At 42.1% G+C, this 18565-nt stretch overlaps 1 protein-coding gene across 1 annotated transcript; it reads right to left on the bottom strand.

Annotated features, from left to right (window-relative positions):
* Positions 1 to 88: 88 nt before the first annotated feature.
* On the bottom strand, positions 89 to 17187 carry LOC125902178 (segment polarity protein dishevelled homolog DVL-3-like). The gene is made up of 15 exons (XM_049598341.1): positions 16578 to 17187; positions 14791 to 14860; positions 11338 to 11453; positions 9809 to 9921; positions 9379 to 9514; positions 8560 to 8650; positions 8350 to 8419; positions 7942 to 8081; positions 7350 to 7426; positions 6182 to 6249; positions 5934 to 6083; positions 3451 to 3582; positions 2903 to 3070; positions 2573 to 2776; positions 89 to 1383 (listed from the first exon to the last, which is right to left on the bottom strand). Exons 1-15 carry the CDS (start codon positions 16736 to 16738, stop codon positions 1025 to 1027), a joined length of 2055 nt encoding a protein of 684 aa, XP_049454298.1. The 5' UTR covers positions 16739 to 17187; the 3' UTR covers positions 89 to 1024.
* Positions 17188 to 18565: the final 1378 nt, after the last annotated feature.

Below are 18565 nucleotides of genomic sequence, written 5' to 3'. Positions count from 1 at the left end.
TAAAAAAATAGCAACACTGGATTGCAAATTAGCTTCGCGAACACATGCACACACACTCAAATGAAACACGTAACACAAAGCAGCAAAGTTAAGTCATAAAACTATATTTATAAATAAAAAGAAATTTTTCCTTGATAAAAGAGTAGTGTGAAAGACATGGTAAGAAATTTTTTTTCCACTATACAATATCACAAGACAGAGTCGGAAAATGCTCTGGTTAACAGATGAAAATGCAGTTGTGTAGTGTAAAAATGACTCTTGAAGCTTGATGCTCATGTTTAGTGTTGAAAAATGAAACTAGTTGTGACCAACTACGTATATAATAAAACAAATGCATTCTTACAGTAAGGAGGACTGCAGTTCTCTTGCACTACATACACATTTTTCCATTTCTTTCTCTCTTAAAGTCAAGCAAACATTTAAAAAGTCTGAATAGGGTTAACAGTTAGTGTTCATTTCAGCTTTTTCTTTTCTTGTTAGGAGGTCAGCAAGTGGGAGTTGAAAGAACAGAAGGAGGGAAGAGGGTTATGTCTCTCAGTTTGGAGGTGAACACGGGTGGGGGAGGACAGAGAGCGTTAGATAACGGAGGCAGAGAGGAGGGAGAAGAATGAAGAGAAGAACAAATGAAAAACATCCATGTAGAAAAGCGCTGAGTCATCTTCCCCAGCTGTCCGTTTCCACCGCCTCCCTCTCCTGCTCTTTTTCCTGACGCTAACTCTTCCGCACTGAGGAGCGGAAACTGAGAAAGGCGCTTTGGTTCCATCTTGAGCCAGAGGGTTTCTTCACTGAAGAAAGTATGGCTGCTACTACTAGGAAGAAAAGCACAGGGGAGGAGGAACAATATCTCTCAACACACACACAACATGGTTGGTTCCATTTCTGCTTTTAGGAGAGTGGAATCAAGGCCTTGGGTTACAGCTTTTGCAATCTTCCCTCCCTCCTGTCCCGTCACGCTGTCCTTCTCAGTCTGATAATGACACGAGAAAGCCCAATCTGCTACTTCGTTATCGGCCTACAACCTTCGTTACATCACATCGACAAAAAATTCTCCGGCATTGCCCACCGCCATGCGCAGAGACTGGCGTGAGGCAGTGAGCTCAGGGGGCACAGAGGCGAGCTCTCTGCCTGGTGGGGCGCCAGGTGCAGCTGTAGACAGGTGTGGGGGCTGGGGGGGCAGGCCAGGGGGGCCGTAGACGAGGCCAGGACCGTAGGCTATTGAATGGGAGTTGGCACTGCGGTGGCTGACAGAGCTACGGACACTTCGCTCACTAGGGGGAGCCACTGAGCGCTCGCTTGGAGCTCGGTGGCTCCTGATCTCAGTTTCGCTGCCACTGCCTCCGGACTTCCGCCCCTCATTCTTACTGCAGTTAGAGCCACTGCTTCCTGTGGACAGAGAAGAAGAGACAATGATTATTACCCTCAGTGTGATACATCATGTTTTGTTAATTAAATCAAAGTGACCTACATGAACCACTCACTCCCGTCTGAGTGCCAGTGAAGTGACGCAGGCAGTACTGACCCAGTTTGTGGGAGACTCTCAGGAGAGCTGCATGACTAATGCAGACATGCTCATGGAGCAATCGCTGGCTCTCACAGGCCAAACAGCTCTGAAGGCAATTACATGTTTTCATTTTATTACCACAGAACGCCTGCTTGCTTCAGAGGGAAGTTCTTCAGACTTATGAATTTAAAACCATAACGGTTTCTATGCTTTGAGGAACATTCTGACATTTTGAATACAGTGCACTGAATGGTAGTGTGCAACCACAAACTGAGCACAGGACATCTGAGATGTTGTGTGCAGTCAGTGGGCCCAGCTGTTGTTGGTCAGCAAATATCTCCATTGCGTATGCAAACTGTTCCTAAAACCACAATGTCTGGCTTTCTATTTCTACACATGTTAAATACACAAAATAAAACATGTAAATAATCCAGCTGTGGAGCTGCTGGAAGGAACATTTTTCACTCTTGAAAGAGCAAGTCTCTTTTCTTCAAGTCTTTGAAGTACGCTAATTCAAACATGCACTGGACCTACAACTGCACGGAAAGTGTGGAGATAAAATGAACGCTGATTTTCTTTTTCTTTTTTCATCTGGCTCTGGGTAAGACAGCAAACACGATACTAACCACAGCAAAATGATGGGAGTGTTCCTTTAAATCTCCCTGTGCAAAGTGACACTCCTGCCAAAATATCTGTCTCTGTAGGCTTGAAAAGAGATCGCTGAAGGTTTGCAGTTTGCTCCTTCACGAGAAATGCAGCTGTAGCTAGGATGAATTCATGTCAGTTAGAATTACTCTAACAACTCTTTACAGTTTCTGTGTTTACCTCCTGTAAGCTGTGGAGCTCTGCTGGAAGTGTAATATTTTAGATGTGTTTTGACAGCACACTGTGGAACATATTGTCTGCAGCATACAAATGGATGAGGGAGATTTGCCTGATATCAGACAGAATTGTCAACTAGTTACACTCCATCTCCAGTCAACATGAACTCAGTGGAGTGGGCAGACTCAGACGTCTGGATCCAGGCAAGGAGAAGATGATTCTAGTACTGTATGTTCAAACTGCACTCACCGCTGTGCTGGCTTCCTGCACTGCCAGCGCCTGGTCCACCATGGAAGGGCTGCTGCAGGTCGTATGGGTGTGGAATGGGGAACTGATAGGGCATAGTCATTGGCCAGGGGGCCGCACCGGGATGGGGCAGAGGGGGGAGAGTGTCCTGATCTGAGGCTCCCCCACTGGAACCATCATGATCATGGAGAGACAGGTGGGTCATATCTGAGATAAACAGAAGGAAGAAGGATTTAGACTTCCACACTAATACACCACTTATAGATGCAGATACAACTGAACCACACTGTGGAGATTTGCGTTAGCTGACCCAAGAGCCGATCGTCCACTTACTGCCACAGAGGTCTCCGAAGACGTAGTAGCACTGTTCAGAGAAGGTGATCTTGTTGACGGTGTGTCGGATGTACCCGGCCTTCAGCAGGTTGCTGGCGTATTTACGGGCTTCTCTACGATCTGAAAACCCTTCCACGTGATGGAAGAGCCAGTCCACCACATCAGAACCTGAGGACACAAAAATGTACACATTTTAGGCAGTGTTGCTCATCTCATTCGATGACTATTTCATGATACAGAATAATATCCAAGATGATGATTCATGTGGCATTTATCTGTCCATAGCTGATATTTCCACTGTTTTGGCTAGCAACCAAGCCAAGTATTTTCTACTGGATGAAACAAAGAAAAAAAAAAAACAGCTAAGATATGAAACTTGGAGCTATAAAGGAGTGTATTATTGGTATGATTATTATTCATTCTTTCACTGAGACACTGTGACAGAATTCTACAGACTGAACTGAGCAAACAAAGAATAGGTGTGTGTGTGCATTCTGATGAGGGAAATAATAAATGCTGGACCATGCCCCCTGCTTAGATACACATACCGATAAAGGCGTTAGCGATGGTTATCTTGAGCCACATCCTGTCCCGCACCTCCAGACCCGACTCTGGGCACGCCATGGCCTTAGCGACCGTTGCCATGTCGCTGTGGATGGAGAGGTGGAAGTCATCGAAGCCTGGGAAAGAACAAAAGATGCGTTATCACAGGAGCTGAACCACATCCTCCTGTTGGAGCTGAAATAGTTTGGGTCTGATCGGTCTCAGAGATTTTTATGTTTAACACCACTGAACCTGTTTTAAAGACAATGAAATTCATCTCACACAGGCCCGTTGGTGTATTTTATTTTGTTTCCTATTGAAAGCACAGCTGCATGTTGTTACTGCATCTCTGTCAACTCCAAAAATGTTGGTCTGTTTTGGAATTTGCCTCAAATAATATTTGGTTTCCTGTGGTCTGGACTGTAACGTGACCCCAGTTCTGTCTCATCATGAATCAAACCGATCTTTGTTTGAATTGGACTACGACTGAGCTTGTCTTCACTGAACACCAACAAAAGCCCGATCGTAATGAATAAAATGTCCTCCCCTGAACACATTTACATCGTAACATATCATCTCACTGAGGTTTAGCTGAATTTCAAGATAAGATAAGAAGTGTTGTAATTTACATTTTGGTGTTCCCACTTCCCCTCAACTTGCCTAATCTACTTCCACTTCAATCAGTGATTTCCTTTTAATTCCCAGAATGCTTTGTGACCATCCTCTTGGGAGTATTGTACATGTAACAGTTTGATAACTTGTTAACAAGCAGAAGTAAATGATTGAATATCTGTCTAAATCCTCTTAGAGAAGAGACTACTTAAAACTCATTTAGTATTTGAGAAGCCATCTTTTTCATACCTCTAGTGTAAAAGCCTCCAGCATTCACAAATACAACAGTATTTTTGTTCTTGTTGTTTTAATAGCAGTGCTAGCTGTTGTCAGTGCATATTGATGCTGCACCCTTTATGCAAAACTCAACCTTTTAGGTGGCTGCATTGCATTACGTACTGTTAGAGCTTTCTTGTCCCTGTTGAATTTCTCCCTGTTTGACTGTCTAACACTGGTGCAAAACAGCGTAGAAAGAAGCAGCTGCTCTGATTTCGAGGCACCAACTGAACTCCAACACTGATATTTTAGGCTGCAGACATTTTTTCTCCTTGATTCGCCGTGACTTTAGCGTCACTGGCTGTGTTTCTATGAAATTGTCAAGCACAAACTTTTGTAATATTGCAAAAAGGAAGAGTACTAGATGTGTTTCCATCAACTGGTTTGAGCAATTAAACTGGGCTTTGCAAAGCGTAGTTTCGTCAGAAGTTGGCGGTATAGGCTTTGCTTTACACATGGCTTCAATCCACCAGTAAACAGAGTAGAAGAAGTAGAGGTTGTGAACCGGAAACAAAACAAGTTGCCTTGGCTATCTGACCCATCTATGAGAGAAAACTAGCGAGAGACCACCAGGAATTTGTTTCAACTGGGCAAGTACTTTCATGTCAGCTAGTATTGGCCATGTTTCACTCTGTCCAGAAACTAAAACAAATTACTGCAATGATTCTACTTCACATGAATTTGTTGACAACAGAAATGGCTGATGAGTCATGTAAGTTGAATCTTATGTCTCTTTTTTGACAAAGACAAAAACCACCTCAAAAGAGGATAAAAACGTTTTTGAACTGAGGAAGTTTTATTAAATTGTGCTGTTTCCATAGAGCTTTTCTAATGCAATCTTCTGTGGAGACATGGCTACTGTAGCTGCACTTGAAATAAATCCTGCCAACAATACAGTTGGACAGTTATCCAAAGTATACGAAAATGCAATAACCATAAATAAACCATAAGTAGCAGCCATAAATGCAACATTTAAGCATGCAATCAAGTGAAATTTATGTTCTGTCTGTCACGTCAATCATATCAATTTGGCCAAGAAAGTGTGTTGAGAGAGAAAAGGTTTTTTTTTTTTCCCAGAAAGAAAGCAAAAGAAAACATCCCTGTTCTTCCAAAGATTACAGGGGAGATGAAAGCTGTGAGTTATGGCTCAGTTTTGACAAGAGTTATTGAGCAGATGGAAGCTGTGAGGCTGAACACACTAAAAGCTGGAACAGAGAGTTGTCACAGGAATGCAGTGAGAGGGCAGGGCCACACTTTACACCGAGATTTACAAACACAGCTGAGGGAGATCATACTGCACTTTTGGAGGTTGAAGCTGAATGTTTAAAAAGTAAAATCCTTAAATATCAACAATCCCGAAGGATTTTATTCCTTATCATAATAATGTGAATGATCAAAAACAAGTAGGTTATCAAAAAGTCAACAGAAAGTACAGTTTATAAAAGAGGGGCAGAAAAACTAAGAAGTACATTTCAAATTCATAAAGGGGGAGGCAAATAAGCAACAAAAGACAAAAGGTAACTGAATGGAAAACTGTGACTAAGAGTTACATCAGGTTATAAGCTGCTTGAGTAGCGCTGCAGTGGGTGGTGTGACTCACGTTCAGTCTCTGGGATAGAGCTGCTGATGGAGGAGCTGGTGGAGGTAACAGTGCTCATGGAAGGGCTCATGCCATATGCAGGGTATACCCCGGTCATAGCCGCTGTGTGGGACACCCACGCAGCTGGGTCAATGGGCCTGATCGGCTCACCTGTTGAATTAAATGTAGGGTTAGAAGTTGCATGTGTTTGCAGGTATTAATTTATTGAAATGAAAAGTAAAAAGGGAACAAATGAGACAAACACTCACTCCTGGGCAGAGCAAAGCAGCTCCGAGGGTTTGGGTCCCAACACTTGGCCACAGTCAGAGTAATGGGGCTGTTCATTAACACAGAGACAGAGAATGATGTTAGCTTCATCTTGAATGGAATTCATTTATGTCCTTGTTTTACACCTGTGTTTTACGGAAGAATATATTTATTGCTGTTAAAGAATATTATTGTATTTTAAATATTTTTTGAGCCAAAGAAGATTATACATAAAATGAAATAACAATTTTTTAACATTTTATATTTATATACATTCAAAGATATAAAATTGAGGAAATAAAAGATATAGGATTGCTTTTTAATATTAGAACAGTATCAAATATAAGTTAAACAAAAATTGACAAAGAAAAAATAATGCGTATATACTCAACAAATGAGACATGAAAATAAATGTAAATCTAAGAGCAGGAACATAACTCAGATAAGACAGTCTCAGACCACTGATACCCCTACTTTATCTTCCCCCTTAGTCTTCTTTACCTTCCAAAACCTGTCCCGTGTCTCTTTCCTCTACCCTTCTCTCACTTATTAACTCGTTTAAGGCTCTGTATGCAACATTCAGGACATTAATACGGCAGCAAACAACTATTTGCTATGTAAAGATATAGTGGAGTAATAGCATCCTGAGCAGAAAATGAAGTCACGCTCCGTGTCTGTTGTAATAAGAGCTTCTCTATTTGTTGCTGTGGTATATGGTCACAGCAAGCATCCTCTGGTTCCCCCTTGGTTAATGATGTTAGCTCTATCTGCACTGTTGCTATTGATAGCGCTGTTTACACTGTTAGCACCATTAGCTGCTTCCTGCTGGGTTATCCACCTCCATGTTGACAACCATGTGCAGGCAGTGTGAATCATAGATATGCTCTGAATGTCACATACAGCTCCTTTAAATAAAATGAAACGGTGTGTAGGTATAAGCTACTACTCAGAACTTCTATATGCAAGCTGTGGTATGAGTGGATGCCAAATTGTGGGAGTTTTCCGTTTACATATCTTATCCTTTCCAAATGTAATGCACTGGTTAGATCATATAGACACATTTTCAACATATGAATGTACTTTTTTTTTTTGCTGCGATGAGGCAGTAAGAGAGAAATCTTTGTGAATATAAATGTATGTAATAATGTGTGTCTGTTTGCTGCTGCTTACCCCGGCTTGTGCACTATGTCCCTCAGTACTCGAACTGCATCGTCATTGCTCATGTTCTCGAAGTTTATGTCGTTCACCTGCAGGGATAAAAATGAAACAACATAACGTAACTAACTAGGTACAACACTTTCAGAGAGTTACACTTACTCCAATAAATCCCACTACACAAAGCCATTAACAGGATTGGCAATGTTCAACATGGTATGCCACGCTCAAATTTGGAAGTGGCTTTGCAATAATAAAAATGGAAAATTATCAGAAACACAGCTGTGATTGAGGTAACAGATAAAAGTGGGTGGGAGAAAAATGGGAAAAGGCAAATATTGCAAAAAATAAATGTCCTTAAAATCTTAAATTACATGTTGTATAATGATATACTGCCATATGGATTAATAGCGCTGACTTAAATTCAAAAATATGTTTATTTTTATCCTTTGCACATGTGCATCTGGACTAAAAAACTTTGAAATTGGTCTCACATTCATTTCACTGCAGGCACTGGCACTGAACACAACATGCATCCACCACTCCAACACACACACGTTTCATTCTCTGTGTGTGTGTCACCCCCACGTTGTCTTACAACACACACCTGCAGCAGCATGTCCCCAGGCTCAATGCGTCCGTCTGCAGCTACAGCGCCTCCCTTCATGATAGAGCCGATATAGATTCCTCCGTCTCCTCTCTCGTTGCTCTGACCCACAATACTGATGCCCAAGAAGTTATACTTCTCTGTGAACAGGAGAAGAACAGACATCATGCATGCATGCATACAGAGTGACGTGAAGCAGCGGCACCGTTAAATAAAGGCAAAACAGATGATGATGATGACCTGCATCAAAATGGAATTAATTGGTTACATTTGTCTTGTGAAAGGATTTTTTTTAACTTAGGCTCATTGTGTGATTGTATAAGGAGTCTTTATTCAAGGAAAAAAAGGGACTATTTATCCCAAGAAATTGAATTCTCTGTGCAGCTTCCTCATGTCAAAGTCACTTACCCATGTTGAGAGTGACAGTGATGATGTTCAGAGACATAGTGGAGTCTGTGATGCTGCTGAATGACGAGGACTGGAGAGAAGAGTGAAGGAAATTGTGAGGGGAGAAATTAAATGTGAGAAGAAGAATAAAAGTCACAAATTGGAATGGAATTCTAGTAAAGAAGTCTGGGGCTGATTTGCAGCCCTGTACGTTCAAGTGTGTCGTCTCACCCTGTCCATATTAGATGCCTTGGGTTTCCTTCGGCGACGACGGTGTCGTCTCATTAGACGAGAGGAGCTCTGCTCAGTGGAGCTGCTAAATCTGAAATCAAGAAAAGAAGAATCTTTTTAGAGACTATACACACAACTATGAAAAACATATGTGATATTACCAAATTTTTATTGCTACATTACTAATTGATTAAAGGAATTATGCCATATAAGTTCAGATTTAAAAGTAAAAAGATTGCACATCATAATATGAATACAAATACCTGGACTTAAATAGAAGCAATCTTCCCCATTTAACTTGTTTAAACATCACATTAAAGTCTAAGTGTTGCCTACATAATAAAAAGCCCTTTAAAACTCTGTTTCCATAATGAAAGTGCTGCTTGCCAGGAGTCACACTAGCTTTAACGCTTTGTAAAACGGCATCCAACCCACTTTATTTAGAAGTTATGACCTGACTGACAAATCATCACTTGGCACCAATATCCAGGAATTGTGTTTGGGCAAAAATCCATTTCTTTCTGCGTTGGAGGAAAATTCATGCACTGATGAAGCTATTATCCAGATCTGCATCAACGGGAAAAAGACATCCTGGGAGATGCCTAAAGACTGAGAACAGCACAGTCTCTAAAGTGGGTTGCACATATTTTCATGACTCCTAGAGGAGACCCCGGGGGGTAACCACAAAAACCACCAGACAATTAGACTGTGCTAATCTCCGCCAAAACCCATCATCTGTAATTCCAGATGCATTCCTCGAGACAAAATGCCCTTTTCTTATTGGGAAAAGCTGAACAGATAAACAGAACAACATCTGACCTGCTGGTTGCATCATCATCCTCTGAATCGAAACAGGAAGTAGACTCCAGCTCGCTGCTCATGAAGGACGAGCAGCTGTCGTACTCAGGGCCCCCACGTCCCATTGAACGTGACGAGTATCCGTTCTGTCTTCCGCCTGCAGTGGGACAGCATTAGGATCAGAATGACTCAAGTTTAAACCAGACACATGAAAATATAGGTGTTATGTTGCCAAAAATAAAATCTGAGATTATTTTCTTGATGCCAATCTAACCTTGTCACCATTTTAAAAAAACCTACGTTACTCTGACTAAGCTCTAATGCTGCTTTTCTGCAACATCCTCCTACAGTTACAATTTTCACCCACCACATAGGAGACATTGGTGACTTGTGAGATACATACAATACGATGAGAAAAACAAAAACACAACATAGCAAATGCATCTCTTACCGTGGTCGTTGCCGTGTTTCCGTCGTGGCCTCTCCCTCTCTCTCCGTTGCGACACCATGGAGCCGGTCTCAGTGTCATTGTCCAGACTGTCTCGACCACTTGCTGCTTTCCCACTTCAGACAAAGACAGTGCATAGACGTCAGAGTTAGTGTTTAAAAGAGACAGAATACCACTGCATCATTATAAATGCAGCTCATTCAACAGCCACTGAAACAAAAGCCCACGTAGATCATTGGTTGAAGACGTAGAACAGGAATGGTCAGGTGTGACCGATCAATAACACCATGTCTGTCGGGAGACAGACCAATCATCTTGAGTTGCACGGGCTAGCCTGCCCCCCTTTATAAATGCCTGCAGCATCTCGCCTGTCATTCTCGCTTTCTTCCCCGAGAAGATCATTAGAGCTCCTCAGCTGAACTGTCATCTGGATTTGCATTTAACTGTTCTCCAATTCAGCTGTCAAGGTTGTCACCGAACTTGGATAACTGGTGTTTTTGGATTGTGTATTTCATTAAGAAATCTTACAAGTGTTCAGGCATATGAACAGTTATTTATAGGCATCCGCTTGTTTAGACGTTCATGGTGGCAGTCAAAGCACACATATTTCTAATTTTAAGATGCATGAAGCTTGTTTCCTGCATTCAGAAAGCTAGGCAGATATTTTCAACAAAATATTAGCGCTGTTCAAGCAGGATTCCACGTCTAATTAATCACCCTTTTGAAGGGATACAGCCTGCAAGTTAGCTAGCAAGCTAACGCTAAATGTTTTGTTACCAGCATTACGTTATCAGCATGAATACATGTTGAATTACTTTGCTAGACGCTAACTAGCAAGCTAGCTTCATTAAGACTGAGTTGGGACAAAATATATAAGTTAAAGGGAAACTTTTTTCTATATTTTTGAACCCGGACTCTATTTTCCCAGGTTTCTGTGTCTATGTGACTAATGGAGACAACAGTTTTTGAAACCAGTCCAGTGTTGAGCAAGGCCACTGAAGCTGCAGCAGCAAAACAGGCTGCAATGTAATCCCTTTAGGCATTTGTGTAGTGTCAATTTACGTCCATCAAAAGTGCTTGTTTTTGGCACTGACAGGCTCACATTGTTCTTCACAGTGTCTGACATTATTACCGAAAGAATCCCTACAAGATCCCTACGGCTACAATGAGACTCAACTGTACTTTTCGTAACTAGAAGACTGCTAACATGAAGCATGAGTGAGAGAAATCAGTGTGCTCCGTGTCTGATTTATTTCCAGACTGAAGATAACCTCATGATAAGAAGGGCAGAAGAAAAAAGGTAGATTTTATTTCTTCCTATACAGTCACAAGGTGTCCTACTTTTTCCATTCAATTTGCCGTTTCCCCTGTTACAGTGGTTATAAGGAAACACAGAAGGACTCATTCATGACACATACAGAGGCAAACATAAAGTATGCATGGCATCCTTCTCGTTCACACACACACACACACACACACACACACACACACACACTAAAAGAAATACACCACAAAATCTTGAATATACTGACTGATAAGAGGGTGGTCTTGAGTCTCCGATGCCCCCGGTCCGCTCCAAAGGGGGTGTCGGCTCTATGCTGTCTGCCACTGAGCCTGCATCTGTGTGGGCCCCGTCTCCAGAGACCAACTGTCAACAGACAGAGAGTCAGGTCAGAGGGATGAGACACACACTCAGAGGGGAGAATACACTGAAAGACACGGAACAAGTGGGCAGCACACCCACGCCAGAGCACCCCTGTGTTTACACTACGCCATATTCAGGAGCTGGGTGGTATATCCTGTTTAATTGTCACTGCCTAAAGGCTTGGCAGCATCCAGGGACTGTTTGGGAGTACAATGTCTGTTAAATATAAAAATCAATTTGTCTTCTGCTAATTTCCTGCTGAAAATGCAAAGCTGTCCAAAGGCAGCTGTGGTTTTCAAAGCGTTGTTAAAGACGGAGCCTGTGCCAAGTTGTGATTGTCTACCTGACAGCGTTGCCCAACTTACCACAGTGTGGGGAAAACAGCACAATCCAATAGACCATGACTGTGTTTTAGGAGAAGAACACGACTGGTGAATTTTAACATCAATATAGTCATCTGTCAACACTTCCATCATTTCCCCCCCTTTTTGCTTTTACTTTCAGCACATTCCAGTGAACTTCGTCCTGCTCACTCAATCTTTTTTTTGACGTTCTGCCATAGATCTGGAGATCTGTGGCATCTTGGATGTTGTCCATATCAGAAAAGAAACACGTACTTGCATGATTTGCAGGCAAAAACAAGCATAAAGGCTGACATTAGATCAGTGTGAAACTGTCCCCTATATTAGCACCCTACAGGTGGTTTAGAGGCTAAAATTTGCTTGCTGTTTATGTCATAGTTGGGATATTTAGGACAATAATTCTTCACTATTTTAACAAGCACACTCTGGCTGTTGTGTAATGATTAGAAATACAGCTGTTTGCACTAGAGTCCAGACCAACTAATGTGGTTCAATTTTATACATAACAGGTCCAGGTTGTGTCAGATTAGCATCACCACGCCTATCAAATTAATCACACATTGCATACTTTATCTTAAGCGTTTTGCCATACTATACACTTGGGCCAATTAACTTCCATTTGATGCTATTATCAATTGACCATGGACTATAAAAAGTCAAATAATTACAAAAAGTGCCCAGATAATGTCTTTTTTTTTTTTGTCTGACCACGAGTCCAAAACACAAAGACTAGACTGTTTGGAGGGTTGCCACTGCGCTCTGACCAACTGGTGTGTTATACTAGATGTATGTATCCATTTAAACTCAGAAATGTGTTTTTGGCCATCGCGATGAAGACCAGATGGCCAAAAACGTTTCGTCTATTGCCAGAAAATGGTCCGCTCAACTTTTTTTAATGTCACATTTCTTAATCCAACCCTAAAATGCCATATTGGGCTAGTAAATATAGCAACTCATTTGCCTGATCGTGCAAGTGGTAATAACTTATCAAACACAATTTTTTTTCTGGAGCTTATGATGGAAGTAGCAAAGGAGTGAGCCATATTGCTTTCTTCTCATCTCTATTGAGATTTGCACATGTGCAGTACCAATCTGGCACTCACAAGAAAATTATGGTGAGTAAAGACAAAGCAGAAGCATAAATTTCAATTATCCTGGAAACAAAAGTGTAATTGGGTGGCATTAGAGGATACGGGCAAACTTCCAACAGTGTACTGCACATTTATCCGCAAGTTTGAGAGGATGGAGGATGAAATGGGGCTGTTTTTTAAGGCACGTAAAATTTCATTGCTGACAACTCCTCCTCCGAGGCCTTAACCAGTGCTTGTATGGTACATGAACGCTAAGGCAAGTCAGGTACCAAAACTTACTAGCACAGCAAATCATCAATTTGTATAAGGGGCAAGTAAAAATTGACTTAAGCCAAGTAGATTTCTGACCCACTTGCCCAACCAGGCAAGTTTAAAAAAAAACAAACAAAACAAACAAAAAAAAAAAACATTTACATTGAGCCCTGATTTGAAGCAGCTTACTAGATGGTACATCAAAGGGAAACAGTAAATCAAATCATATTTGAGAAGCTGGAGCCATGAAATGTTTGCGTTTTAATCAATAAAACACTTCAGCTCTACCATACACCATAGAAAGACTTCACTTTTTTAGCTTGGACAGACACCTGTACAGACATAATAGAGGTAGACATATAAAAGAATATTGACCATGAACCCTTATCCTCATCTTGTTTAGCCTTTAATCAAGTTTTGACCTACATACTGTGTTTGCACTGTTTTATTTCCAGTTCTAAGAGGAGACACTTTGGTGTGCAGAGAGGGGAGAAGTGCATTTACAACAGCACAGTTAAGGTGCACTCAGATAAGGTGCAAAATTTAATGTGATAGACAAGATCTGGTTGTCAGCTGACAATATGTACAACAGGCCAGACTGAGCGTGCTGGCCTGTTGTGATGATGTGCTGATAGCGAGCCAGGCCCCTTGGACCCCAGAGAACACTCAATCACATCATTGAAATAACAGATGAACGGTGGAGACAAACACATGGGACACACTGTAACAGAGATAACGTTTCATTGTACATGGAACATTTCAAGAACCCCTGAGAGATAACTAACATATTCAACCACACACACACAAAGAGAGGAATAGGCTTTGAACCACAGCCAACCAAACCACCACACAGTCTAATGAAAATGACCACAACAGAGGAAAACATCAAGACAAGCACGCTGGATTATGCACTCAAACATCCAGCGATAACACTCTGTTGATGACTCCAAAATAAAACCTATAATTATAACCACATTGTAATAAATTAACCGACTGCATCAGCCTTTCACATCAAGAAACAGAGCACTCTTTCTCTCAACTTCACTCTCCCCACCCTGTGAGATTCAATCTTCTTGTTAGAGGACATGCAGTGAGGCTTTGTTACGGGGTATTTTCTTCCTATCCTGTGATTTCACTTGCTCTTAACCCAATTTCAATGTCGAGGGGAGAGGAAGGGAGCACCAGATGTCTCTTGCGCTGTGGAGACGGGAGAATTACTGCTCAGAGCCTCTAAATGAGACACTGCATGCAAGTACATGTATGTATGTGCTGCGTGTGGTGACTAGCATGTGTGGGGACTTGAAATAACTTAAAAACTACTGCAGCTCATTTTCTTAAACATGCTTAAAAACACAAGAGGACAGAAGAGGAGCAGGGTGTTTGCATGAGTCTGTTGCTCCTAGGGATCATTATGTGATAATGATATTATCACGCAGATGCATAGGGCATCTCCCTGGAGACGCAGTATGATTGTGGTCACAGGCAAACAGATGGGAATCATTGTTATACATGCTCGCACGCAGTTGCCACACAGACACTTATACCACACAAATACAGTGAGCAAAGACAAGGGCACAACAACAAAAAATAAATAAACAAACCAAAAAATTATTTCAGGATGTATTTTGAACCTACCCATGACACCACGCGTCCGTTAAAACAGGGTAGTTTAGCGTTGTCATCAGATATTTCCTCCTTTACCACCCTGTAAAGAGAACAAAGCTCTGTTTCAGTAAACCGTAACCAACACAAAAGCACTCTCAGGGCAATAAACTCGAGCCTGGAGATGGGCAATGCTTCCAATCAGGACAGAAACTGACAACAAATGCTGATTTAATGGTGCACTTACTACACTGCTGATTCATACTGCCAGCCACAGATATACAATATTGCGAATAGGAAAAAAGTCAGTGCTGATTATTGTGTAATAAAGGCAGGCCAACAAATCAAACATATTCTCTAAATCTTTCTGCAAAAGTAAACCTGCTCCTTCATGCTTTGTTTGTTAGAAAGTAATATATAACCAAGCTGAAGAAACAACATATTTAAGGAATCCAAAAAAGCACAGGAGCAACATTTCTGCATGCTCCTGCACAGTTTAGCCACGTTAAACAAAATCCCAGAATCTCAGGGGGCAGCAAACATCACTACATGTCAGACGCTTCCAGCACAGGCATGGAGGGCAAGCTTGACGTAAATGTGTCCAGGCATCATATATAAAGAAGTGTCTGTCTGTACATCAAAGGCTGCTAAAAAGGAAAACTCTTGGCTCTGAAATTAACAAGGCATGTAAAGATTTTCTGCGCAAACACGGCTCTGCCTGTGTTTTTAACCAATTCAAGTGGATGAATTTGCAGCAAACTTTCCCAGTCAATGAATCTTTAACTGCCTGCTTGCGAGGATCAAGAACAAATCAGGCATGCCTCAGACTACTGGCAATTAGCTGTGCCTCTTAGAGAAAGGGAATAGTGATAGTCAGTGAGTATTTCTGTAAGAGTCTTGGTGTATATGGACACCAGTCAGTCTCTGTTCCAGTCTGACAGGTTGCTCAGAGTACACCACCGTTTACAGTAAAGGTTTCAATGGTCTATTTACAGAATATCCCTCCACTCTTCAGAATATGAATAGCGGTGGGTCCTTTCAAAACATGTCTTTCCCCACTTGTAAATGTTAAGAAGTTGCTGCCCCACCCTAGTTTGACCCAGGCCAAAAGCAACTTTGGAAACCTGGCTGAAATGTTTTAAAACAGTACATTTCCCCTGTTTTTAAACTCTGCAGAAGGCAAAGTCTGGAGGGGCATTAAACATCTACTTTTCCAGCCGTGTTTTAACACAAAAGGACATGCTCATAAAGCTGCCAGAGTGATGAACAGGGCATTCCTGTGTCCAACTCTGCATTCCTCGGGCTAATAGACAACAACAGCAGGGGCCTGCTGAACTCACTGACTAACTGAAACTGGTCGTTTACATTCTGACATTAGCCTGTTAGCATAAACCTGCCATACATTAGCCACCAACTGACAGCGGTGTGACCAGTAACTGGTTATTATCAGTGTTGTCAACTACCCCAGTTCACCTAAGATGAGCTAAATGACATTGGGGGCTTTCGCTAGTGTTGGTGAAACTGACAAACACCAAACTTGGTCAGACAAAGTCAAGGCACAAGACGCATAAGCTAGCCACACAGGCAATGTAAACAAACGGGGTCGGGACGCTAAACAGACCTGCTAACGCCGCGAGCTAACGGCTAACAAAGGAACTAGCTAGCTAATGATCGACAGCCAGGTAACGTTTAAACCGATGACAAGCCAGCTGGGAGAGGTAGCAACTAAGTTAGCGTTAATGTAGCTGCTCTAATGTACAGAAACCACTGGTGTGTTGTGCTGTATCCATGTTAAACACAATAAACCCTTCAACAGTTACCCGAAGTCATCGTCCATAGATTTGAAGAAGAATTTGTAATTTGGCTTCTTGAGGACATTTTTGAAGTCTGCCAGAGTGACTTTGTCCGCCGGCACCGACAGCTTCACCAGATACGGTGTCTCCTGGTCGTCGAGGTGGTAGATAATCTTGGTTTCCCCCATCTCGGACTGCGGCTGAGGCGAGGCAGGCAGGGTGCATCAAGCCGAGGGCCTGGCAGGCTCCCTCTCGGGCCCCGACTCCCCGTGGCGCTGGCGGCGGCTGTGCCGTGGTCCTCCCGGCTCTCCCTGGCTGACCAGCTCGCTACGTAGCCCTGGTTCTCTCTTTCTCTACGCCAGTTCGCTAGCGTTACGCCTGCCTTTCTATTTAAAAAAAACCCTTGCTCCTCCACGAAGCGTCCCAACACCGCCCGAGGACTGAACCGCGTTAGTTCCCGTTTGTATTAAACTTTCAATGCGCCGCTGAAAGCTTAGAAATGACTGGAAAACTGTTTGAAAACGAGGTGAAGATAAACAATCTGTGAAGGGTCGGTTTTCTCCTCTCGCTAGCTGCCAGGCTCAGTCGGGACTTTGTTGCACACGAAACTGCACAAAATCGTCCAAGCCTGTCTCGGAGGGGCGCCATCCACAGGAGAGGAGGAGACTGACAGCTTTACGTTACTCCTGCTGCAGTGCATGAGTCAACAGAGGCGGTCATACAGACAGAGGCAGCAGGCCCCTGCAGCCAGAGGGGCCAGATGTGGCTGGGAATATATGACGTGGGATTAATGGCTCAGAGATTGTGCTATATATAGTGCCTTTCTACTCTTCCAACCACTCAATGTGCTTTTACACTACATGTTACATTCACACATTCATACACCACTGCAGCCAGGGGTGTCAAACTCATTTTAGTTCAGGGGCCACATACAGCCCAATTTGATCTCAAGTGGGCCGGACCTGCAAAACCACTGCATAATAACCAACAAATAAAAACGTCTTCAAATACATTCTGAAAACGTTCATCCATTTTCAAAACAAATGATGAACAGCCTGCAATATCCTAAAAAAAGATGTGCACATTCAACAGTATGTCTGTTTTTTCCACATTCACTCAGTCTACTACTCACTTTCATTACATGTGTATTTTTTCATAATTTTCCACTAAACTAGAAGCTATTGAAGAAGCAGGTGAAGTCATCCCCTGCCTTACAAACCATTTACAAATTTACTGAAATTCTGTCAGTGCCTTAGCAACGGGGTTAAACCAATATTGTTCTAATATAGAAGTCTGATACAGATTCTTTTGTCCTGAAGCTGCTGGTTGACAGTATTTTGCACAGTCTTCAATATCTGTGAATATGGTCACAGTAAGTACTTATTGTTATTTCAGAGAGCTGTATTCTGGTCAGGGTGAAAAGCATCTGAGGCTGAATTTTACATGAAGTATCTGCTCACTCTTTAAAGTGCTCCTGAAACCTGTTAGCCTTCACAAGTGCATTGACATTTGGTGTGCAAAGTCATCTAGAGGGTTGGATTGGACGCTCTGGTGGGCCAGGCCTGGTCTTATGTTTGACACCCCTGCACTAGTGGCTGAGGCTACCATACAAAGTACAACCTGCTACTCAGTTTAAACATTTGCACTCACCTGCTGCTGCTGTATTTTATTGTTGTTTTTAATTGTTCTAGGATGCCTTTTTACAGCTGGTGAAGGGACTGCTGATGAAAACTATCCTTTCAGATAATTTGGGTGCCTTTACATTTGTTAAACTGTTGATTAATTCACACTGTCCCTTTTCTTGAATAAATAAAAATAAGTAAAATAAAAAAGCATAATGGAAACATCCTTGTGCATCTTAAGAAGCACTATAATAAACCTAGGACACTTACCCACAGCTGGTACACCCCCAGGTGTTTTAAAGGGGCTCTATGTGAAGTGGCTAGCAGCTAACAATGCCAATTCTATAAACAGTGCTAATGCATGACAACAGTTCTAACAGTGTAAACTAGGGG

The sequence above is a fragment of the Epinephelus fuscoguttatus genome, linkage group LG15, assembly GCF_011397635.1.
Source record: "Epinephelus fuscoguttatus linkage group LG15, E.fuscoguttatus.final_Chr_v1".
NCBI lineage: Eukaryota > Metazoa > Chordata > Actinopteri > Perciformes > Serranidae > Epinephelus > Epinephelus fuscoguttatus.
Note: the sequence above shows the minus strand (reverse complement) of the source record. Positions and strands in the feature narration are given on the sequence as shown.